The following is a 26388-nucleotide window of genomic DNA, read 5'->3' on the forward strand; positions in this document are numbered from 1 at the left end:
TTTTTTGTGCAGAAATACAAAATGGTATTTTATTTATACTTTCCTTAGCACATGATCTTAATTATGCTTTATAGCCTGACGATGGTTATCATAGGCTACAGATAATCATGCTGTTGATCAGACTCCCTTCTTGCCTAGAGTAAGCACAGCAATCTCAATGACAATTTTAAAAGGGGAAGGCGAGATTTGTTTCAGATGTATTTCACTGCTTATGGAGGACAAGTGGCTTCTCACCACGGTGACAATCAGGTTGCTAGGCTGGACAAGGCCAAGTTTACAAGAATGGTCCTCCCACAGATTTACTGAAATGAATGGTTCATGCTACCAGCAACTTTCTTTAAGTTCTCATTAATTTCCCATGAAATAATTGCTTGGAATACATCCAAGCAGTTCCTTTACTCAGTGCTTCTTTGTCTTGCCGACAGGAGGGTCAGTCAATACTGAAACGTACAGTTTGAACCAAGCATATGTGATGCCCACTGCACAATACACTGAGGTCAGTAACAAAGGGATAAATGGGTACTTCAGGTTCCAGGAGGTGAAAGGGAATACAAATTCACAGAAGACTTCCAGAGGTCCCAGGCCAAGGAGGTAGAAAGTTTCCATCCAATTAAAAAGAGGTTTTTCTTTTCTGAAGAAAAAAAGGAGAGAAGTCTGACTTTAGATGAGTCATTCTGCCTTTGCAAACATTTCTGAACTAAAGTTGCCCAGCTGCACTGTCTTGATGTGAAGTGCGACTAAAGCCAGAGTCAAAAGAATGCAAAAAATTTCACATTTAGAAAAAAGTGATAAAACTGTATCATTCTATTAACTCAACAATCTGAATTATCCAATCATCATCTATGCTGGAGTTGCTGAGGGAGAACTAGCTATGCATTTGGAAGAGGAAAGGGGGCTGGATACTGTGACATTGGAATAAGAATATAGTAAACAGTACATAATTTTTGTTTGGTAAAGTCATATAAAATGTTAACCATTTTTTATTGTAATTAAGTAGTATTAAGTATATTGATAATGTTGTATAACCATTACCATCGTCCACTTTCAAAACATTTTCAACACCCCAAAAAGAATCTTTGGAGGCAGTAAAGCAGTAATAGCTCCCTATCCAGCACCACCGCCACTCCCACAGGTCCCTGTAACCACTAATTCACTTTCTGTCTCTATGAATTTGCATAGTCTAGATATTTCATGTAAATGAAATCATATGATATTTGTCCTTTTTGTGTCTGGCTTATTCAGAGTGATGGAATATGGGTAATTTCTCCTGCTATTGCTGATATTTTGTAATGTTGTGATATTACCACTAATACTTAAAAAATTAAAATGTAAAAGATTTAATCATTTAGGAGTAAACATTTCACAAGAGTAAAAAGAATTTTAAATGTACTTCTTTAGATTACCTGAACAGAGTCTTCAGTGAGGAAATACTATAGATGGTAAACAGTAACATGAGTAAGATTTTAATGGGAAGTTCTGTTAAAAGAATAAAAAGGTACATATGATAATTAAGTTGGTAAGAGGAAGGTTTATGATATTTAAGGGAATATAATCATAATAACACAGCTATATAGTGCTAGGAATGCTTTTTGAGCTTAACTATGCATTTTTGTGACATCTAAAGATACTGAGAATTAGGGATATATTGGAGGTTTTATTTAAGAGAATGGATGAGCTCTCTCTTTCTAAGAGACTTTAAGGTAGTTTAAATCAGATAGCATTGATCTGTAGGCTCTGATGTAAAGGCATGACAATCAAATAGATCTCTCTTAAAAAGAAGCTATTTACCTGGTGCAGTGAAGAGCAGAGGGAAGAGGGAATAATGTCCTGTTGTGGTCAGAATCAGAAAAATCGAAGCATCTACTGCTTTTCCCACTGATAAGAGGCTAAAAATAAAAATTCTTATAATAATTCTTAGTGTAATTAATTAAAACATCAAATGAAGCTTATACTTACAAATAGTTATATATATATATGTAATATTATTTCTAGAACTGGCTTCGCATAAAATAACATACTGATCTTTGCTACAAGTCTAATTCCATTGAGAATATTAATTTTTTTAGTGGGAAACTTGAAGCAATACATAGAAGAATGTACCACACTGGATCATGGAACATTCAAAAAAGAACCTTCTCTCTCTGAGTAACTGCCTCCTCAAAGAAAGGAATATTATGGGGTTGGGAGCTGCCTAATGGTGGTAGGCAGGGAAACTGGACTTTAAAGTTTTATTTCCAACCCTATAGCTCTTCTCTAGGACAATGCCCCACATGTGCTGGTGTTCAATTAGAATTCTAACTAAAGACATTAGGAATTTTGCCCTATTTTTTACTTTGGAAATTCCAAATTGCTAAATGAACTCAGACAAGACATGTACTGATCTGACATATTCACTTAATGTTCTTTCAGAGCTTAAATGATGTCTCTCAGGATTTAAGAAAAAGCTTAAGAAAAGGGCTAATTCTATTACCATCTATGTAATTGGGTTTCAGTTGTATACAAAATGGACACATTGTGCTTTTTTTTTTTTTAAGCATGGCACAGTGAAAAGAACTTAAGATTCACCATTGTAAGAGTCAGGTTAAAGTCCTAACCCTGCTATTTGCTAGCTGTGTGACTTTGGATAAGTCAAACTCTGAGCCCCAGTTTCTATAGATATAAAGACAGGGGATAATCATTTATCCTAATTATCTTATAGGCTGTTGTGAGGCTCAAAAGAAAGAATACAAAAGCACAAAACAAAATCCCAACAAACAACAAAAACAGCTCTGAGAACTCTGAAGCGCTGTGTGTATGTCAGGTATGATTCCATGGTGGACTCACTCCTTACTGTGACTAAACAACAGCCAACAAGCAACTGTGGGTGTGATGACATCAAAGGCCTGTTTTTCTTCATACTCTGCTGCCATTCAAAATCCAGCAGTAACAGGCTGGCACCATGACACCTAATCACCACAGGACCCCTTACCAAAAAATGCAGCAACAAGACGGGCAGTTGTGCATGCCTCAGAACTTTCACAGGTGCAAGGATCCCAAGTTAAGCATCCCCATTCTGTCCAGGTATAAGTCTGTTCCCACACGTCTTTGCCTATCCCACGGAACATGTCAAAGGACAGATCAAACGGAAAACAATAGGGTCACTGTGAAATATGCCAGAAGTGCTGACTAAGTGAGCTTACCTCATTGGGAGAACTGCGAGGAGAATGGCTTTTTCATGGACATGCCAACCGAACATGAAGGAGCTCAAGGCACAAAGAATTAGACATCGGAGAAAGCCTCTGGGCCCTTGAGGTTTAAACCAAAGACAGAAAATAGAGGGCTAGAAACAACAGGCAAAGATAAAAACTTCAGTATCATTTAAAATAGGCTTTACTGAAACATTGTTAGGTGAATATAATTTACATCATCTCTGAAAAACAGTAGCTCATTATTCTCCATCAAACTGAGATAGTTTGCTTTGTGAACAGTCCACCAAAAGTTAACATAGAAACACTACTCAGAAAAAGGCATTTGGAAATATATATTTAACTCATTAAAATTAATTTTACTCATTGAAATTAATAAGGAAAGATAATTAAGTTCTAGGATAGCCAGTATAACCCCCTATTACACCTTCATAATTAGTTAACTAATAGTCATTGAACTTATTAGGTCAAACTACAAAAGTTCACCAATATTGTGGAGCTAACAATAAATTAAATCTTAGCATATTAATAAACAAACACCAGGGACTTCCCTGGTGGTCCAGTGATTAAGACTTTGTCGTCCAATGCAGAGGGTGTGGGTTCAATTCCCACATACCTCGTGGCCAAAAAACCAGATCACAAAATAAACAATTTTGTACCAAATTCAATAAAATTTTAAAAATGGTCCACATCAAAAAAATCCTAATAAACAAACATCTAACTCTGTGAGCCTGGAGGAGTGTAATTTACAAGCAATCCAAGGCCTTCCACATGCAGCTTACAAGGCTGAAATTTTAGGAAAAAGTTTAACCTCAGTTAGAATATGTGGATAAATAGGCCAACAAAGCTTAATTACCTACCAGTACTGCCATGCAATTAAGCAGGGTCAGGTGTCTTGTGAGTAGGCTTGATTATTCAGAAACAAAAATTAAAACTGAGTGTAATTAGATATGACTGCGTTATTTATACTGACTTCTACTAAAATTATATCATGAAATTGAGTTCATCATGATCACTAACAAAAACAACTTTGAATGATGCCTATAACAGCATCTGACACATGTAAGATTCTTATTTGATGCTCAAACAGCCACTGTGACTATCTCAGCTCATTATCAAGACAAAATATCCAAGCGGTCCAGAAAAATTCAGACTTTTGATCAGGTCGCCACGGATGAAAACAAGAACCTTTTGTCTTTACTACACTGTCCTTTTTCTCCACGGTGTAGTCCAAGTTCCCTCCCCTGGGCTTTTCGTTCTTCATCTGATGGTGAACAGATGGTCTGTCAGCCTCTCTCGAGGACCTCTCTCAAAGAGGCTTTACTAGTAATCCTTCCTTATGGTGTTCAAAGTTACCCTAAGAATTGCTAGGAAATGCCTCAATCTGCATCAGGATTACAGCCATGGAATTTATCCTACGGTTGGGAAGACTTGAAATTCAACCAGCCACACAAAAGAAAAGGACAGAAAACTCAAGAAACGAGGACCACGTGTGAATTCTTACCAACATGGCAATCAGAGTGCAGATAAAGGTGGCCAAGGGCGTCACTGAGGGAAGGACTGTGTGTTGGAACTGCTGAACTAAACCACTTGTCATTGAGGCCTTGGGAATCTTGTTGGGGTCAAGAAGTTTCAGTTCTAAACCTACAGAGCAAATAGATGTTTTGTTTTGATCAATGGCACACCATGTGTTATGTGGCTTCCTTGGTGGCTCAGCTGGTAAAGAATCATCCTACAATGCCGGAGACCTGGGTTAGATCTCTGGGTTGGGAAGATCCCCTGGAGAAGGAAATGGCAACCCACTCCAGTGTTCTTGCCTGGAGAATCCCACGGACAGAGAAGTCTGGTGGGTTACAGTCCCTGGGGTTGCAGTCCCCGGGGTTGCAAAGAATTGGACATGACTGAGCAACTGACACTTTCACACCGTATTTTACCGATCAGTTCCTTGAGGAAAAAAACAATATGCTACTAAATCTTATAGACTGCTTCAAGGTCAAGATTTCATTAACTCAGTCCCACAATATTCTACCTAAAATGCCCCTGGTTTACAGTGTGGTTATCTGCATTGGAACAGAAAACCTCGCTGGCAGGTAGTATGGATAGCAATTCGCTCTCATCTCTAAAATGAAGCAAGCTTTCTCAAATACTACCATGTCACAACCCAGCTTTGAATCCTTCCTCGACTGGGATAAAGTCCATATTCCCAAGCATAGACCACAGTATCTTCCATGATGTAGCACCTCCCACCTTGCCAGACTCATCTGCTTTACCTTGTTAAATATAGCTTGCTGCAAGGAGCTGACATACCCCTCAGACACCCGTGTCCCTTTGCACAGACTACTCCTTTTGCATGGAATGGCCTACTCACTTCACAGAGCTAACTCCTAATTCACTCACCTAAGAAAGCTCCTAACTCAGAACATAAAGCTGATTTTCTTGTGGGCTAAGGTGGTCTGTTACACATGCTGCACTGTATCTGCTTATATGTTCATTTACTCTCCTACACCAGGTTCCTTAAAGGCAGGAGTAACAATTTATTTCTATGCCCAGCATATAACATTCCAAGAAATACTTACTAAACGAACCAAGTCCGAGGATAACAATGCAAGCTCCAGCCCGAACAAGCTAACAGAAGAGTCAAAGACGGTCTGAGCACCTGAATGGCCCCATCTAATGCCACTGAAAATTAGTGAAATGTGAGAAAAGTGTAGACTACTAAAATACCTGGTATTCATTCACCTCTTCCCTTTTCACTTCAGCCTGCAGATTCTCTCTTAAAGCTAATAATTACCTGCCTGAAACAGAACTGCCTAACCTGCCAATGGCTTTCCATTCACAACATCCTTCAGGAGACAGATATATAAGATGAGGTACAACAGTTTCCTGACTCAGATAAGGCAAGCAGCCCCTGTACCTCATATTATGCCAGTCATTTAAAGTTTTTAGAAGTGTTAAGAACTTACTTTATAAGATGCCATATATATCAAGGCTGGGCTCAGTGGGTGAGTGAGAATACCAAATTATAATTTCCCGCAAGTACATGTCCAAAACAGTAATAGCAGCTGCCATGCATTAAGCACCTGCCATATGCCAGGGGCTTTGTAGCCATTACTTTTAGCTCCTTGAGGCACAAAAAGATGAGTGCCTAAAAAAGATGACATGCCTAAGGTCACACAACTTAGGTGGAAGAATCAAATCCAGTAGTCTGGTTCCAAAGCCCCTGCTACTGACAGCCTGGCATGTCTTTATTGTTGCATTTGCTTCTCACAATAAGTTGTTACATTTTAAAGGTTGTAAACAAGCAACAAAACACCTTATGTGGCCTGCAAAGCCTAAAATATTTACTGTCTGTCCGGTTACAGAAGCTTGCCTGCCCTTCTCTTGATCCTGCCATTTCCCGTCAGGCTAGGCTGTATTCACAGATGAAAGAATGTGAGTTTTTCTACAGTTAGTTATTTTCAGAACCGTCTGAAGGTATAAATTCCTTTTCATCACATCTCAAACTTAAAAGCATAGCCTAAGTTTTCTCTTTCTTTTCATCTCATGCTGAATGCATGCCTACCATTTCCCCTATTGCTTTTATACCCAGAATCATAACTTACACATTCTTAAAACGCTTCTTCACATTTTTAAGTTTAAAAGTAAGGTTATAACTGCTGAAGAACGTTTTACTTAAGGTAAAAATTACCTTTTAAAAATGTCTAAATATTTCATTCCCAAGGAAAGGAACAACAATGTCACTGCCACAAAGAGCTTTTATAAGCAATGTAGTCTGTTTCCTGCACTGGAGTCTCAGTCTCAGAACCACTTCTCTGTTTATCCTGAGAGCTGAAACGTGGGGTTGGAGAACAAACAGTTCAGCCTCATTCACAAGACAAAGCAGGGTTTTTTTTTTCCATTTCTCAACGTGACTAGCTCTTGCAATCTTCATAGTCTAAGTAAGAAGGCTTAGGGAAGTCCATGCAGGTCCAGGGGTTAGGACTCAGTGCGTTCACTGCTGGGGCCCAGGTGGATCCCTGGTTGGGGAACTAAAGACCCACAAACCATGTGCAGAGACCTGACCCCCCCCACCCCCGGCCAAAAAAAAAAAGCAAGAAGGTTTGCTACCATACCGATGACAGACAGCACTTTATCCAAAGCACTGTACAAAGCCCAGAAGTTTGGAGCCCAATATGCGTGGCAGAGGCCCCTCTTGAAGGGGAAGAGTCGGGAAAAGACTTGAGGCAGTTGGTTCTGTTGAAAAGAGATTAAACAGTGATCAACCTTTTCTAAATTAAAAAAGACAACTAGGGTACTATCTGTGGCATTGTGTGAAGAAAGTTATGAGGTCTGAGTTCGAGTATTTGTTCCTTCAAGGAAGAAGTTATGTGATCTGAGCAGTTCACAGAACTTCTTGTTGTCCAACCTTCTCATCTGTCATGTGCAACAAGGTATATCAAAGTACTCTGAATACCAGTCCGATGCTGTGTATAATATATAATACAATAATGGAAGAACTGATAAGGGGCAAAGGAGAACACAGACTGCAGCTTCATCAAGTTTACTGAAGAAATGGGGACGATGCAGAAGGCTTGATGAGATAATGCAGTGTTTCCCAGTTTTAGCAGCAATTAAAATTAACAAGTTGAATTCAGTGCAAGGAAAGAAGCAAAAAAAGGAAAAACACCTGCTGAACATCTGCAACATATTAGGCACCTGAGAATGTTTGCTGTCAGTGACTGGGAAAACACTGAGGACTGACTTGGGGTCACAAATAAAACATAGCAAACAAGCAAATAAACAAATCCAGAAATCTGTGAATACTTACTAGCAACTCTGTGTGAGTGTGCGTGTTTGTGAGGTATATTGTTAAACACACAAATGTATGCACATACGTATTTGCATAGGCCCAAAAATGTCTGAAAGAATACCATCCTATCTTTGAGAAGTCACAGTTGGAAGGAGTGAAACAGGAGTAGTTGTGTTTATTTTATATATCCCTGGCTTTATTATTTTTTCTAAACAACAACAAACATGTCTTCTTTATAACAAATAAAAGACTTACCAAGGCTAGAAAAGGACCCAGTGAAACAGCAGAAACTAGGAAGACAATCAATCCCAGGGAAATAAGGCGGACAAAGCTGAAGCTGTTCCATCGGATGGATCCATCTACAGAAAAGACCATTATCATTAACCAGGAGCATGGAGAGCCACAGCTTATATAACATGCCCAAATTAGCAGTAGCCCATGACAGTATACCAATCTTTATGATGTGGCAAGAACACAGAAAAGAATGGGTTTTTACCCATTTTTATAGGATCAATAGTTGAAAGATATCTGCTGTGCCTCATAAAACCCCCTCAGAGGACTTCCCTGGTGGTCCAGTGGTTAAGACTATGCTTCCACTTCAGGGGGCATGGGTTCAATCCCTAGTCAGGGAACTAAGATCCTAAGTGCCATACAGTGTGGTCAAATAAATAAATAAAAATTAAAAAGCAAGCCCCTAAGTCAAGACAAAATAAAAAAAAAGAAAAATAACACAATCACTAAAACTTGCCTGGTTTATTTGCAGTGAAACAGTAAGATCGCAGCAAATATACACCGTAAGCTGGTGCTACATAGAGGTAGATGTGCTTGAAATGTAGGAGAACAGCAAAGAGAAATGCTCCTTCCATGTGCCTTTTCTAGGAGATTGAAAAGGGAAATATCAATTCAAAATTCAGGGTAGACTAAACACAATAATGTAGCATCCTGGACTGGATCCTGGAACAGAAGAAGGATGTTAGTGGAAAAACTGGTGAAATCTGAATGTACCAATGTTGGTTTTTCAGTCTTGATGAATGTACCATAAGATGGTAACATTACAGGAAAATGAGTGAACGGGTATACGAACTCTTATTATATTTGAAAATGGTTAAGATAAATGGGTGAGGGGAGAAGAGAAATAGGTGAGGGAGATTAAGAGACGAAGTACAGTTGCAAAACAAATGAATCATGGGTATGAAATGTACAGTGTGGAAAAAGTAGTCAGCAACTGTATCTGTCATCTCAGTATGGTGACAGATTGTCACTAGACTTACCATGGTGGTCATTTTGAAATGGATAGAAATATTGAGCCATTATGTTATGTAACAGCAACTAACAGTGTTGTAGATCAATTATTACTTCAAAAACAAACAAACTCATAGGGAAAAGATTAGATCTGTAGTTAACCAGAGGTGAGACATGGGGGAGGGAGAATTGAATAAAGGCAGTCCAAAGGCAAAATTGTAGTTACAAGATAAATAAGTTCTAGGGATGTGATGTACAATATAATAAATGTAACACTGGTGGTGTTTTAGTCTCTAAGTCATGCCCAACTCTTTGTGACCCTGTGCACTGTAGCCCACCAGGCTCCTCTGTCCACAGGATTTACCAGGCAAGAATATTGGAGTGGGCTTTCATTTCCCTTTCCAGGGGCTCTTCCTGACCCAGGGATCAAACCTGCATCTCCTGCTTGGCAGGTGGGTTCTCTACCAACTGAGCCACCAGGGAAGATCAGTATAAGGAGAACAGAAGGAATTGATTCCAACTAGCTTTTACACTGAGCCTAGTGGGCTCATAAATTCATTATTTCAACAAATATTTATTAAGTACTAAGTTTGATGCTGATGTGTAAGATACATCGTCGTAACAACACACTATAAATTCTCGCTAAGGAACCCAAATAATTTAATTACCTTCACCCTCTTATAGTTATACAATAGCTGGAGCTGATTTCCAGAGAGGATCTGGGAATCATAGTATGAATAATTATAGATAAACTATGCTAACAAAGAATCACTTAAATCTTACATTACATATTAGGTAACGTAGAGTACAACTGGGCTGAAGGCAGCAAGTAGTACCTGATCTAACAAACTACCTAGGAGAATTAAAGGCATTCTGATTTGGGGGGGCGGGGGGAACAACCCTCCAAACTGAATTGACTATGACTAAAGAAGTCTGAATTCTACCTACCTCACGGGAATTTTGGAAGGACCAAATGAGATAATGGTTCTGGGGTTCAGCAAAGAAACTGCCAGAGGGACCGTGTGAAAGGCCAGGTTCCTCCTTTCACTGTCTCATCAGGTGTGGTCTAGAACAGATGAATCAGCAATGGTAAGGCAGAAACAAAGGGATGCTTCTAAATCTCTCCACCAGTTTTATTATTTATTTAAGATTCAGAGAAAGTCCAGCTGGTTCTACAGCTAAACTTTAGTTCACTTGTTCAACAACCATTCACCCTTCACTCATTGAACACCAATTATGATCTATGTATAGTGTGGCTTATAATGGTTAAAAGAAAAAAAAACTTATCCAGACATTCATAGTTGACAAAGAACTTTAAAACAGATTATTGAATTTGATCTTTCCAAAGTCCCTGTGAGGTAAGTGGCCCCATTTAATAAACAGAATGTATTAAGGGTAAATTTTATCTTATGGATGAGAAAACTGAGGCTGAGAGGGTTGAAAGACTTGCCTTGGGTTGATGGTTCCCAAACCTGACGGTGTGTTAATATTCCCTGGAGATTCCTAAAACCCAATCCCAGAGATGAGGAGACTTCTAGAAATCTAAATTACCTGCTTTCCTCCTCTAAAGAAAGGAGGATAATTTTAACAACTTCACAGAATAGTTGCAAGGTTTACTCAATAAGATATTATATATCATGGACCCAATCTGACGCAGCCAATGCTTTTGAATAACTTATCTGAGTCACATAGCTTGTTTGGGTTATTCAGGATTTCAACCCAGGTCTTCTGGTTCCAAATCCCATACTTTCCATTACACTATGCTACATGGTTCTGATGGGTAAGGCCCCACCATCACAGTTACTATTCTGTATAAACTATGGAAGACTTCATTTCTGGACAAATGATCCAAAACAAATATAGAAACTCGAGTTTATTTCAGGCCTGCCACACCCTAACAAGTTTCTAGAGTATAATTTTCTCATCTGTAAAATGGAGAAAAGTATTACTAAAAGAGAAGATGGAATTTGTGAAAAATACTTAGCACTTGGCAATGGAAAACAATTGGTCAAATAGATTTACCTATCACCTTTACAAGCTAAAAACCAAACTAATAGAATTAGCCTATTTTGTGTTTACCTGAAAGAAGCGTGCAATGGAGAGCAGCATTAATCCAGATAAAAAACCATTGTACTGGAAATGAATATCTGGACGTAGGTCAAGGAAAGAAAACAGAGGATACCAAATTCACAGTGAACTGTGCCAGCAGACTGAGTATCAAAGTCACAAGTACTTACTTTATAGGTAAATTAAAGACAGCAGTATTACTACCAGCTGGGAGTTTGCATAAAAGTGTTTTGCATAAATTGCAAAATTCTAGACAAACTTTTAAATTAAAATTTACGTTTAAGAAGAAAACCAGGAAACTTTCCCATATTTTCTGTAAGTTAAAGAATGAACAGCTAAAGGAGTTTTTTGTTTTGTTTTGCCTTCTAGTATCAGGGATGAGAAAGGAAGGGACCTAACAGCTACTGAAAGCCACTTCATGCAGCATTTTGTTGTCAGTGAAGTATACAATGAACCTGTGAGGTAGTCAGAGCCCAGAGCATTACTCTACTTATGGCTTATCACCGCTCGAGGACAAAACTGAGACTTGAGTCTATATCAGACTTAAACCAAAGTGTAGGTGCTCTCACCTACACCTGGCTATGTCTATGAAAACTAGAAATCTGGCTTCTGTCATTTGGATTTTAGTTACATTCACACCCTTTGGATTTAAGAACTTTGCCTATTAACATGGGGTAAGCCAAGATGGGAGAAAAGTATGAAGGCTTGTTTCCACATGCAATACTGTGATAGGCCCTTTTCTACAAAAGGTATTTAGAATAATATAAACTATTTCAGATATGTATATGAGATTAATCTAAAGACAGTTAAGTCCCAGTATATTGCTTTCCTAGTGATTTACCTGGTTCTCGAACGTCATCACTAACTTTTCAGGGACAAAGTGCTCTACAACCAGAGGGCGGTAAAGTTAAGTAGAGACCACACTTTGGGGAACTGACTAACCCATCCCACATCCACTTTCAAAAGCAGCTCACATTTCAGAATCATCATTACAGAAAGAATTAATCTTATACTTTAGTACATATCAAATAAATAAGGGAACAGTGCATAAAATGTCAAGGATACGGTCTACAATTAACAACCCGAAGTTCCACAGCAGTAGTACTGACAGAATAAACTTCGGCTTCTCTGTAAGTTCTTTGCCTGCTTTTTTCCCATCAATGCATTTACAGCACCTAAATCGGAACATGAGGAAAGAATCAGAAACAACTTTTATCTTCATTAGAACATTATAATACTTTTACAGAGCACTCTGATATACTCTGTTGTGTTTTACTAGCCATTCCTGAGAAACTGTCCATGCCATTCTTTTCTTTTTAATGTGGAACTATTTTATTTTGAAAATGAATGATTGAAAAGCAACTTTCAGGCTGAACAGCACTTGGAAAACTCAGGTTTATATCAATCCAAATATGAAGGAAAAAAAAAAGGAAGGAAGAAATGGAGGAATGAGGAGAGAAAAGATGAAGGAAATAAAGCTACTATTTATGGAGCACTCAGTATATCCTAGATGCTTTCACTAAGAGTATAATAACATTTACTTCCCCAAGGACCATGGAAGGTTTTCTTTTTATTTATGTATTTTATTTATTTATTTTTAGGTTTTTTTTTTTAAAAAGGAGGAAAGAGACTCCAGGAGACTTTCTTGTAGTCCTTCAATATGTCTGCACCCTATCACAGCTCAATGTTGCCAGTTATCAACAGGGAAGAAAAAGAAAGGCAACAGCATCCAGTTGTGGTGATGTGGACAACTTTTCAGTTAAAGTGCCCTTAGGTGTCACCTTTCCCAAGTAATTCCAGGGGGTTACAAAAATTTTAGTTGCTTCCCTTTCAGTTCATTAGAAATAAGGATTGGGGTGTCCATGCCTTTCCTGAACCTAAAAAGGTAGTAGCAGAAACAAAGTTCTCAGGGGCCAGTTCCATGTCTTTCTCAGCTACGCTGACTTGAAACAAAGTCTTCATTTAATAAAACAAATTAAAAAACCATCCACCAAAAACCCCAAAGAATGTTGAAAACTGAGAGGACACACACTATTTTAGTCTTTAAGGCTAAAAAAATGCAGACCAGGGTAACACAACATTCTAAATTATATGTCATCAAACCAGCCAAATTAAGAATAGGCCGGCGAGAGTTTGGGAGAGGGTGGTGGAGGGGATAGAAAAAAAAAGAATAAAGACACAAACTTGCAGCTTTCAACTACCCAAATAATTTTTAAAAATGCCTATTAAAAAATGTATGTCATTTAAAGGTAAAGAATACAGTAATTAAGTGATAATAGCAGGTGACAACAGTACCATCCATTTCTATTTTGTAAAAATTATATTCAGACACAAAAAGAGGTTGAAACAACAGGCACCAAAATGTTGATAGTGACAGCAGTAAGTGGAGGAATATGGGTTCCTTTTAACTTTAGTGAAAGTGTTAGTCACTCAGTCGTGTCCGACTCTGTGACCCCTATGGACTGTAGCGGGCCAGGATCCTCTGTCCGTGGAATTCTCCAGGCAAGAAAATTGGAGTAGGTTGCCATGCCCTCCTCCAAGGGACCTTCCCGACCCAGGGATCGAACCCAATTCTCCCACCTTGCAGGCAGATTCTTTACCGTCTGAACCACTGTATATGCGCTCTTTTCCAAAATTTTGACAAGGATGTACTATTCTATGAAAAGATCTTTTAAACTGTGTTTCATTTGAATACCAGCAAATCCTGAAAACAAAGAAAGCTAAAAGTGAAAGCAGACATAACAAAGATGCAGTTGGACAGGGGCTAGGAAAAGGTGTCCTGCTTTTCCTCCCTGGAGCCTGAGTTTCTTCATAAATAGAGAGAGTAACCTTATAGGGTAATTGAGAAAATTAAGTAAGTTACTAATCTATACATAGTGCCTTGTTTGAAGCTTTTAATCTTAGTTAGCTGTTCTCTCTTACACTGTAGATGGAAATGAACTCTTCCTTCCCTCTGCCTGCATACACTTTCCCCGGGAGCGTGGATTTAAACATTTTGAGTTAAAAGGAGTACATGATATATCACCTTCTCCAACTCTTGCCAGGTCATACACAGAATGAAAGTCAGGGAACCAAACAGGAGTTATTCCGTAAACATGAGCAGAGGTTCAAATATCCCCGAGGGACTCTTTCCTGAACGAGGCAAGAGGTTCACTGGAGAAGGCCACATAAACAGAAATGATCTATTTATGACAACGGGCACTAGTTACTGCTCTGTCACAATCATATGAGTAGGCTTAAGTATTAGGACAGAATAGAGACCAACAATGACTGGGAACGCACTGCTTGGAAGTCACTGTGCAAAACATTCTACATATATGTATTCGACTACTTAAAAGTAGCTTATAAGTAAAAGATGCAAAACATCAAAGTGTATGATATAAACACAGCTTAAAATTAACGAAGAGTCTTTGTGAAGGAACAAATCCAGAGACTGCAACTAGAAGCACTCAGTAAGATTTCTTGAGTTTACCAGAATGGACACTCCACTGGTGGTTAGCACTATGCATGTGTGTGCGTGAATGTGCTGCGTTGTGTGTGTGTGAGTATCCTAAAGGATAGGGTAGGTCACAGCAGCATGTGGTGGCCTGCTACAAGGAAGGAAAGAGAGGCCTGTAGAGCCATCCTGGGTAGGAGAAGTGGTATTGGAACTCTCCTTGGGCCTACTTTTCACAACATTCACAAATTTCACAACATTCATCTTGTACTATTTCTACCTTGTAACCCCACCTTAACCCCCATTTTTTCCCCCACAATATTCAATTAGACTGCTAGCTGTAACTACTCATTGTGCAGTTTAAAACACAACAGTTATAAATGTCCCAGCATTTGCTATTATATGAACTTCGTTTGCCCACAGTGAAGAACAGCTTAATACTATTTAATACCATTTCCTCAACACATCTTCCACACGGAATAGCATTCTCAGACTTACTCATGGACAGCATACACAAAGAGTGCATCTGTGAAGATGACGGAAAATCTCTGGAAGAGTAAGGTCCTTGAGCTGGAGTAATTCAGATTACGGACATTCAGCATCTCTTGATCAAAATATTTGGCAACATGTGACAGGGCATACTCAAACCATGCGAAAAAGGGGGGGTAATCCAAGGTCCACTCTGAAGTTGCCTGTGGTAAAAATAGAAGACAGAATATATCCTAAGTAACTGAATAAACAAGATACAAAGACTGGAAATTTTCATTCTCTGGTCTTCAAAAAAAAAAAAAAAAATAACCCACACATAAAATGAAATTACACTTAAAATATGCCATAAATAGAAAAATTTCTATATTAGGACTGAACAGAACAGTAAAAGTCATTTCCTAACTTATTTAATATAGTCTTCAAGTTCCTTACAGTCAACTGTACTTCAAAAGAAATTAATCTGAAAAAAAAATTAATTTGAAAACTTATAGTAGTGAATTTGCTTATGACATGGTTCTAGACATCTAAATATAAAAAGGGAGCTTTACTGTTTAGTTGCTAAGTCGTGTCCAACTCTTTTATGACCCCACGGACTGTAGCCTGCAAGGCTCTTCTGTCCATGGGATTTCCCAGGCAAGAATACGGGAGTGGTTGCCATTTCTGTCTCCACAGTATTTTCCTGACTCAGGGATCAAACCCATGTCTCCCTCATTGGCAGGCGGATTCTTTACCACTGAGCCACCAGGGAAGCCCCGAAAATGGAGTTAAGGCATAACAAATGATTCTTTAGCTTGGGTTTAAGTTACGTCCCAGAGTCACAATTTCCCTACCTGTAAAATGAGATACTGTGAGGACTAAATGAGATAATATATATGAAATATATTTATAAATGACAAAATGCTACACTGATGCTACTTATCTTTTGCTCCACTAGGTTATAAGACCCTTTAGAGCAGAAACCACTCTGTCATTTCTGTATCTTGAACACTTAGTAAGTTTCTGATATATTAAGAATCAAATAGTCATTAGTTAAATGAATAGTCCCTAATGATTAAATGCCTAGAGAAGGAAATGGCAACCCACTCCAGTAATCTTGCCTGGAGAATTCCATGAACAGAGGAGCCTGGCAGGCTACAGTCCACGGGGTTGCAAAGAGTCAGGCATGACTGAGCAACTATCACTCAATGATTAAATGAAAATATAAATCATATGAAAACTATATAAACTATACAAAAACACATAAACTATATATAAGCTTTATGGTACTATATTTTGGTATTTTTGTTTCAGTTTCTACATTCATAAAACAAGAATGGTAGTACTCACCTCATAAGTTATTGCATTACATCTTACCTGTGTGTGTGTGTTTAGTACTGCATCAGACACAAACTATCGATAACTATTATTATAATTTACAAAAGTGATTACTATTTCCATAACTTGTCCTTAAAACTAAACCCAGATCTTATACCTAAAGAGCTGAGATAGCAATTATCTCTCTACTCTGCACCTGTTGCTCTTTTCAATCAAAAGCACCTCTCCTTCTGGAAGTGCGCTAAGGGTTCGCTTGGTACTAACTTGGTGCCCACAGCAAATATTATTTAGGGTCTCTCCTGTGTTATAAAATGAGGCAAGAGACACTCAAATAACTTGTTAGCTCTTTATTCCTGATGAGGAAGAATGAAAACTTTAGATCCTAATAAGAAGCAGCCTGTTCAACACCCCAGGCAGGCATAAAATGCAAAAGCCTCGGCCCTGATCCAGCCCAGAGGCTCTCTGTATAGGGCGCTCAATCTACAAAACTACCCACTAAATTCTCCCTTATGAAATGTTCCTTCTCTAATCTCAAATCTCCAATGTGGGATATAAACAAGATGAGCCACTGGAAAATGGAAAGAAATATTAGAAATTTTATTTTTTAATCTTCTTAATTTCTTAATTTCTATTTTTAAAATATATTAATACAGTACTACTTTTATAAAGACATATTGGGTATAAATGCTCAAAAATGACTTCTTGCTAGGGTGCAGATATATCTATTTTTTAACATTGAGCAATTACTAGTCTATATAATTCAAGAAGTTCAACAGGAATTTAGACTTTATTAACATCTGTGGTTTCCAGCCACAGTTGCCATGTCAGAGCTCACGCTACCCTTAAAGAGCCATTTATCTTACTGGAAGTCTAAAAGATTTTCCTACTTTATCGACATACTTATTATTCTAAATAAAATGGGGAACAGGAAGCGTTAGAAGGACTGAGAAAAGGAACAGGTACTGCCTGGGAGACGGTCATTTTCCCAAAACGGTGTCCCTGTCCTTTCCTCTCTAACCCCACACCACCTCTGATCCCCTCTCTCTGCCGCTGCTTCTCCCCGCTGAGACTTCCCACGCCGAGCCCAGAAGGTCTCCTGACCTCAGGAACTTCCCGCTGGAGCCATCCTCTGACCTAAACAGCTTCTGGGAAGCCAAGAAAGCTATTAGCTCACATTTCCTCCCGAGTGACCAATGCTGTCACTTACATGTGGGAGAGCTGGGGCTCATATTCTGTGTCTCCTGACTCCAAATCCATTAGCTCAGGAAGCTACGAGAACAGCTAAGACCCTCACTCAGTGGAGGATGGTGACTACATGTTGACCACAGGGGGCGGTCTCAGGCCCCGGGAGGACAGCAGAGCCCAAGAGGAAGAAGAGAGACTCTCCCGCTCAGCCAGTGCAAGGCTGTCACAACAGAAGCCGATGAAAAGTCATGGCTCTTTGTTGACTACAGCCCTCCCAACTTCCTTTTCCCCTCTTTCTAAGAGCTCTCCTGCCCGTGCTGTGCAGGAACCTTGCCACAGTTGCAGACCCTGAATTGCAATTTTCTGTTGATTTTTTTTTTTTTCTGTTGATTTCCTGTGTGTGTGCCTGTGTGTGTGTTAGTTGCTCAGTTGTGTCCGACTGTGCCACCCCATGGACTGTGTAGCCTGCCAGGTTCCTCTGGCCATGGGATTCTCCAGGGAAGAATACTGGAGTGGGTTGCCATTCCCTTCTCCAGGGGATCTTCCCAACCCAGGGATCGAACCCAGGTCTCCCATACTGTGGGCAGATTCTTACCATCTGAGCCACAAGGGAAGCCTCTGTTGATCCTAAGTCAGTCCATTTTTGCTGGAAAAATAACTGTCAGTCTACTTGCTTTAGGTCAACAAAGATTCCAAACAATTGTGTTTATTCCACAAATATTTACTTGGGTACTTTTGTCTTTCCCAACCAAGGGACCAATCCGTTTGAGGTCAGAGCAGAAAGGAAGGTTAGAAGCCATGGCTAAGGAAGCTTCTACAATGCAATCCACTGCTCAATATCTACTCTCCTCAGTATGACAGAAAGACCCTTCCAGACCCACAGCAGACACCTCATCATCCCTCTGTGAGCCTCACTGACAACTGAGTTTTGCCCCCTGTTGATTTCTTTCGTTGTTACTGCCGAGGAGAACAGGAAGAACAAAGAAGTATACCATTACTAGAATCTCTTTTCATACAAACCTCTTGTATCTAAAATAAATGAATATCAGGTGACAGCTCTGGCATAAACATATTTCAGGAATACTAAAATAATAGGTAGTAGTGAAAATTATAGGAGTAAAGGAGAAAACATCCAGAAAGAATGATAGAATATTAAAAGAAAAAGGAACCACAAAGAGAAGTCCAGAGGGAACCAGCTTTTGAAAGAGTATTTAGATGCAGAAGAGTTAGCAAAGGAGAGCAAGAAGGAATAGTCAGAGATAAAAGGAAAAAATGGTGAGCAAGGGACTGCCTTTTCATTTATAGGTTGAAGGTTATTATATTAATAATGCTAATTATTAAGAAGCTTTAATAATGTTTAATGAGCACTTTTACTCTCAGTACGTCATATAAGTTATATTCACTTTATCCCAATAATTATTTATTATCACCTAATATTAAAAGTTGGCAATGCTGAGGCTTTAAGCAGTCAAGTAGCCTACCCACGGTTGCCCAGCACAGGTATTAAGCAGCAGAGCTGAAAGTCAAATATAGACAGTCTGGAACGACAGCCCAACCTCTTGACTACCAGGCCACACATAAAGTCTCCTCACTGGTTTGCATTATTATTTACTTAAAGTTCCTTAGCATTCCTATGAAATACTCGCAGTGTTACTATGTGAAGAGGTATTTGGTCAATTAGCTCAATTATTCTCAAGCTTTTTCAGTACAAAGGACTATTATGACTTGACCTAAAAATCCAAAAAGCAACAACAAACTCAAAGAAAGAGTTTAGAAGTTGTCTTAAAGAAAACCTCCCTGACATCAGAGTGCTGTTTTTGATCAAGTCATTTCTGAGCTAACGTCTGTTTTCCATGAAGTATCAGATGTTAAGTTAGTAAGTCATACCAGAAATAAAAATACAGACATGGTTTTTATAATAATGGGAGAGAATGGTTTGTATATTGCCAGATACCGACACATCACATTTCATTATTCCTGTCCTCATAAATCATAAATGTTAGGGAGAGACAGGATCTTAGAAATAATTCATTCCAAATCCTCATGTAGCTGACGAAAAACCAAGGCTCAGAGAGATGAAATATATTTTCTAGGTGGTGCAGAGCCAGGCCTAGAATCTAATTTTCCTTCTTTCCCTATCCAATATTCTTTCAAGAAGGATGTGGCAAATATTATAATTCCCCATGTAAAATTTGGGAAACTCATTTTGAAGTCAAGAGGTCACCTAATAGCGCCAGAGGGCAGAACTGAATGAAACTGACTCCTCCTAAAACCGAGCTCCCTTGCAGAATTTGTGATTAACCTCTCTATCCAAAACTATTTCCTTTCTTTTTAAAAAACTTTATTTTTGGCTGTGCTGGGTCTTCATTACTACATGAGGATTTCTCTAGTTGCAGCAAGTGAGGGCTACCCTCCAGTCGCGGAGTGCAGGCTTTTTCTTGCAGTGGCTTCTCTTACTGCAGACCATGGACTCCAGGGAGCGTGGGCTCAGTAGTTGTGGAGCATGGGCTTAGCTGCTCTGCGGCATGTGGGATCTTCCCGGACCAGGGATTGAACCCCTGCCCCTACATGGGCAGGTAGACTCCCAACCACTGGACCACCAGGGAAGTCCCTTTATTCCCTTTCTTTTCCCACCACATTCTCCTCAGGAATTGAGGAGTATCAAAGCGGGGACTGAAACCAAACAAAATCTTGTGGGGTCTACTCAGGTATAAGATTCTCCATGGCCCCACTTCTTGTTTGGCCTTCCAAAGAGCAAACTCAAGGAGTTAATGATTAGAACAAGTCACAGGACTTTTAGTTCCTCCTGAAGGGATACAGGCAACAATTGGACTCGTATCTTTGAGTTGTTCTGAAGAAACTAATACCCTCAATTGGTGGATGATGGTGACTACATGCTGACCACAGCACATAGACCCCAGGCTGGAACCAGAAGGCTGATGATTTAAGATTCCCAAAACATCACTCTATGACTTTCCCACCAACCACTCAGAAAAATATGCATGACCTGATCATGCACCCTGTGACCCTCACCCCCTACTGCTGCCTTTAAAACCTCTTGCCTGAAAGCGACTGGCGAGTTCAGGTCTTTCAAGCACAAGTTGCTCCTTCTCTTTGGTTGGCGCCCTGAATTAAACACTGTATCTTCTTTCACCATAACCCAGGTGAGTAGACTGATTGGTTTTGTGTGTGCCAGGCAAGGCGGCCCTAGTTTAGTTTGGTAACATGAGGAAAGAATACAATTTTTATAAAGTCCATTCAACCTAAGATCACGGGAAGAACTCTTTTAATTAATATCAATGATACTTATATGATTTCACATATCATCTTAAAAAAAAATCAAAGGGTGAAAATTAACAACTTACCTCATAATACCACTGTGATATTGGCAAACTGTGGGTGATAGCAAGCCAGTTTCGGTGTACTTCAAAATCTGTGGAATGGCTATTCAAAACAACCAGATGAATAAAATGAGAGTTCAAAATATTTATCAGTTTCACATTTCTAAAATTATGCTTTTAAATGGATCAACACCCCTTACATACTCACAGTTCACTATCCTATAAAGACAAAAATAGGTACTATACAAGCCTGAAACACTTCACTTACTTAGAGGCCAGACTTCCTTCTGGAAAAGCTGGGGAATCTCCTAAGTGAAAAGGGTCTCTAAGTTAACCACGGGCTGACCTAAAAGCCCAAGCTTTTTCTTAAGGGATGCCCTCAGGCTATTGCTCAGAGAGGACTTACTCTTGTTCACTAACAATGTTAGTAAGATTCATGATCTGGAAAAGGCCTCACATAAGCTGGATCTTCAAGGATGAGTAGGTAAGTTCATGAGACAGAAAAGGTGGGGGGAAAAAAATGGTCCTGTCTTTCCCATATTTCCAAATACTGTTTACTAGTCTCCTTCTCACTATATATAAATATATCCAAGTATGTGCCCTATAGGGGAGGAAAACTGTTTTCCCTTCAACCCTTCTAGGTTCTGTGGCTAACCTAAGAATTAAATTGACAAAAGACAGAATAAAAGGAAAAAAAAAAAGATAATTTAAATCATTTCTATTTACTTATCTATTTTTGGCCACACCATGGGCAAATGGGATCTTAGTTCCCTGACTGGAGATTGAACCCACGCCCCCTGCAGTGGAAGCACCCAGTCTTAACCAATACACCACCAGTGAAGTCCCCAAAAAGACAATCTGAATTATTTACATATGTACAGGAGTCCCAGAAGATATGAGACGAGACTCATAAGGTGGCCAGATGATTGAGGCTCATCTCACTATTCTGAGAGATATGGAGAGGGGAAGGGGGCTAGGCTTCAAAGAGAGAGGAAGGTAACTTTTGGGAAAGTGAGAAGAGAAAATGTTTGGCACACAAAGGTTGCTCTGCCCCAAGAGTAAGTCTTAAGCGAAAAAGTCATCTCTGGTAAGAGCTACCTTCCAGGTACAGGCCCCCTTTCTAATGTATTCCCTTGAAAGTAACTTGGACAGCTTTCAGAGCTTCTCCTGTATCTGCAGGTCCTCAAATTAATAGGTCCCCCCAAACCCTTATGCCAAAGAGGCATATTTTGGGGTGTATATTCAGCCACCCTTTGTTCTTCTTTAGCAAAAGCTTATTTTTCTGTTTGTTCACTCCTGTATTTCCCCTCCATATCTTGTACAGCACCTGATAATGTGTGTGGATGGGCTCCATACATTCTTGTTGAATTAACCACTCACCAGAGTCAATGAGTTCCACAGCAGAACCTGATTTACACTTTCCAATGTTTCATACAACATTTCTACAATAACAACTCTGTGATGAGTTTCCTAGCCAATCTCCTCCACATCTCTTTCATGGCTTGCCATTTCAATATTCATCAAGCCCAGGTTCCCTTATGTTCAGTTCTTGGTCTTCTTTCTATACAGGTTACTCTGCTCTGGACAATCTTATTCACACTTACTGCTTCCACTATGAACTGTGGAGTGATGACTCCCAAATCACATATACAACCTTGGTCTCTTTTCTGAGTTCTAGGAGAGACATCTCCAACTTCCTGCTGATGGTATCTCCCGAATCTCCTACAGATTTCTCAAAATCACAATTCACAAATGATCTTATGATCTAACATTTCCATTTCTAGATATATACTTGAAGGGGAGCAAAATGTGTCTCTTTGGCAAGAGGATTAATTTAAGCTAATTATTTTTAAGAAACAGAAGACTCAAGAATCCTTTTTACCACCCTCTTAAGTGCCTAAAGAATTTATATAAAGGGCTTTGTTCCTGGAATAGAGCTATCACCACTGATACTGGTCAAGAATATGGGCTAGGTGTGGTGGAAGAAATTCATCAGAGCCTAAAGATCAGAGTCCACTCTGTCCCACTGTCTCTTCATGGCCCAGCAAACATTTGTTTACCAAACGTTTGCTTTTCTATCTCCATGTTGACTGCCTTTCTCCCCTTTGAAGTCCCAAACCACTACCCTTAACATCCGCTTGTCTTTAGTTGAAGATAGTATTTAAGGTGGGGGTTTCAGTCATTTTGGCAAGTTACTCTGTTATCCTGAGTCTCTCCCATGTACATGCTGTTACACTTTTGTTTGATTTTCTCCTGTTAATCTGTCTCATGTTAATTTAATTCATAGACCAGCCGAAAAAACCTGGCCAGAAGGGTAAATGAAAATTTCTTCCTCCCCAACATACTCAATAGAAATGCACACATATGTTCAACAAAAGACATTTACTAGGTACGTATTCAGGCCTCATTACATGTCAGAGACCTTTCCTGATACCCAATCTAAAGTAAGTCTCTGGGACTTCCAGAGTATTGGCAGTCCAATACTTAAGACTCCAAGCTTCCACTGCAGGAGACATGGGTTTGATCCTTGAGTCAGGAACTAAAATATCAGTGCTGCTTGGCATAGCCAAAATAATAAATAAATAAATCTACTTTAAAAAGTACTTTATTACCATCACTTTAAAAAATAAATGAGTCTTCCCTGTTAGTCTTCTTATAGGATCTCATTTTTTCCCTTCATTACACTTAACGTAAGCATTGTTATGTAATTATACACTTGTGTTGATCTGTTTCTGGGACTGCTATCCTTACTAAACTACATAGGAGTTCCCTGGCAGTCCAGTGGTTAGGACTCAGAGCTTTCACTGCCACTGGGCCCAGGTTCAACCCCTGGTCAGGGAACTACAGTCCGGCAGGCTGTACGACGCAGCCAAAAAACCCAAACCAAACCAAAACTACACTCTGTAGTGTTAGAGATCATATTCATTTTTTTCCTCCCCTCTAGTACCCAGCCTCAGTATCTGGTTCATAATATAGCACTTAGTAAACATTTTGGTCCCCTTCATGGATCACTGCCTTGCCATGGCAAAGGGGCTTGAGTAACTTAATGAAACTATAAGCCATGTTACGCAGGGCCACCCAAGACAGACAGGTCATAGTGGAGAGTTCTGACAAAACGTGATCCACTGGACGGAATGGCAAACCACACCAGTATACTTGCCATGAGAACCCCATGAACTGTATAAAAAGGCGCAGGGACAGGGAAGCCTGGCATGCTGCAGTTCATGGGGTCGCAAAGAGTCAGGAGTCGGACACAACTTGGTGACTGAACAACAACAAAAACATTTTGGTAAATACTTTTGCATTTATCCTGCAGCTTCCCTCTCACATCCCAGAGGCTTCCTGTTTGAGAAGTAGACCATCAACTACAACTCACATTCTTAATCCTGGACGAAGAGCTGTATTCAAAATAACCACGCTGAAGACACATTTCTGGGCTGAAGTAACTAAAGCAAGGAACATCGATTTATATGCACAGTTAAAAAGAAAAATTCCCTTTCACTCTGATTTGAGAGGAACTTTCTTCATATTTAGAAAGATTTTTTCCAATTTGCTTTTAAAAGGAAAAGATGCTTTTTTATTTCAGTTCTGCAAAGTTCAACTGCCAAACCCCTTCTTTTCCCAAGCTCCTGTAATTCATTTTGCTAAACCTACATATACACTTCACTGCTTATATATACATCAGTATGCGTTTACATTCTATACACACAGCTCTTTCATATCCAACAAGAGGTCACCAAGATCTTGAACTAAAGGATACCAATAAACCAAATCCTAAAGTGGGAACTGGGGTAGGGAGATCCATAGGGAGAAAAGGAAAGAGGGGAAAAGTGAAAGGAGGAAAAATTAGGATGAACAGAATGTGGACGCCAACATTAATAAATATTGAGTACCTACTGTATACATCTGGTGGTTGTTTCCATGCTTTCAGTCTTGGTTTTGCATCCATGTGTCATGCACTGGTCTAAACCTGAGGGACCTGCCCTGTCTACCTCATCCCTTACTGCCTTCAGTCACAATGGGCCCTTTCTGTTCCTAGAATACTCAGTTCTTTCTTACCACAAGGCCTTTTCACTTACTCTTTCCTATACCTGGAACTACTTTTCACATTGCTTATTCTTCTGCACCCTACAGCTTTCAACTCAAACATCATCTCCTAAAAGAGAGTATACTCTTGCCGGGTAGTCGCTCTCTACCTCTTTCACAGACCTCATCACAATCTGAAACTTTTCTGTTCGTCCATCTGCCCCCACCAACTCCTTCGAGGACAAGGACTGTAAATGTCTTCCCCAACTGCCTCTCCAGGACTTAGAACAGTGCATAATTAGCACAGGAGGCAGTTGATAAATATTGTATTTGAATGAATGTTGGAGGTGGATACTGTTTATCTGCATATTAAGGAAGAGGACCCTGAAGCCCAGAAACACAAAAATCAGTGCCAGATATGACTCCAGCCATCCAGAGTTATGCTCTGGTCACCAGATTCTAGTGCATAGGTAAAATAACAACTAATGGGCTGAGTGGGAAGCATAGCAAAGTGTAGCAGCGACCTCACGACTTCAAGTTCCCTTTCCTCCTCTCATTCACGCTTACTCTCGCCCGTCCTGACCGACCACGGGGCCTCCCCGCCCAGCCCCGGGCCGTGTGGGTCCCTTACTAGGTAGGGATGAGAAGGCATTTGAGGAGCGTCACCCCGAGCGCCAAAGCCGAAAACCAATTGCCACCGCCGGTCGCGATCCCGAGAGCCGCCATTGCTACGGCGCCGCCAGCTTTCAATCAACTAGACCCGCCTCCGCGACCCCGCGCTTGCGGGGAAGGCCCTCGGAGGCGGCACCCGCGAGCTGCGCGCATGCGCTTAGCCGCTCAGCCGCTGAGGTTGAGGCCGGAGCTCGGGCGTTTAAAGCTCCCGCTCGCGGTCCCTTCACGCCCCGCCTCCTGCCCCGCCCCGACGGCCTGCCGGAGTCTGCGCGGTTTCCAGAGCGACAAGTTAAGTTTCCCAGGATGTTTTTTCTGTTTTGGTTCACAAAAGTTTGTTGGGTGTCTGTCTGCTCTGGTTGTCGATTTTGCCTGTCGTTGGGAAACCTAGCTGAGAGAAAACTATTTTTTCGTAGAGCCGTTCATGTACTAATGGAAAGAATTGTAATAGCAGATAAAAGTACCTCAGGATATTAGAGGCACCTAAAGCGAACACCTAGAGTATTATTAGCTCCAGGCAGAAAATGGCCTGGGCAGAGATTCCGACGGGAAAACTTGGGGAAGCACCTGCCTGAGGGGAGCCCGCTGTGGAGCCTGACAAAAGTCTAGTGCTTCTTTCTGTGCACTTGGGGACCTTGCTCAAGT

General features: G+C 40.0%; 1 protein-coding gene across 3 annotated transcripts; it reads right to left on the reverse strand.

Moving 5' to 3' along the window:
- Positions 1 to 25864, reverse strand: ALG8 (ALG8 alpha-1,3-glucosyltransferase). 3 transcript variants are annotated; one of them, XM_043875529.1, is made up of 13 exons: positions 25706 to 25864; positions 21073 to 21151; positions 15218 to 15411; positions 12349 to 12458; positions 11296 to 11363; positions 8723 to 8849; positions 8230 to 8333; positions 7298 to 7418; positions 4690 to 4829; positions 3180 to 3319; positions 1789 to 1886; positions 1404 to 1476; positions 1 to 631 (listed from the first exon to the last, which is right to left on the reverse strand). In XM_043875529.1, the coding sequence occupies exons 1-13, from the start codon at positions 25798 to 25800 to the stop codon at positions 400 to 402; spliced, it is 1581 nt and encodes a 526-aa protein (XP_043731464.1). In that variant the 5' UTR covers positions 25801 to 25864; the 3' UTR covers positions 1 to 399. The 3 variants fall into 3 exon arrangements, with proteins under 3 accessions (XP_043731464.1, XP_043731465.1, XP_043731466.1); XM_043875530.1 differs by lacking the exon at positions 25706 to 25864 and adding an exon at positions 24946 to 25669; XM_043875531.1 differs by lacking the exon at positions 4690 to 4829 and having other exon boundaries at positions 3180 to 3285; positions 25706 to 25844.
- Positions 25865 to 26388: the final 524 nt, after the last annotated feature.

This window comes from Cervus elaphus, chromosome 2, assembly GCF_910594005.1.
Source record: "Cervus elaphus chromosome 2, mCerEla1.1, whole genome shotgun sequence".
NCBI classification, from domain to species: domain Eukaryota; kingdom Metazoa; phylum Chordata; class Mammalia; order Artiodactyla; family Cervidae; genus Cervus; species Cervus elaphus.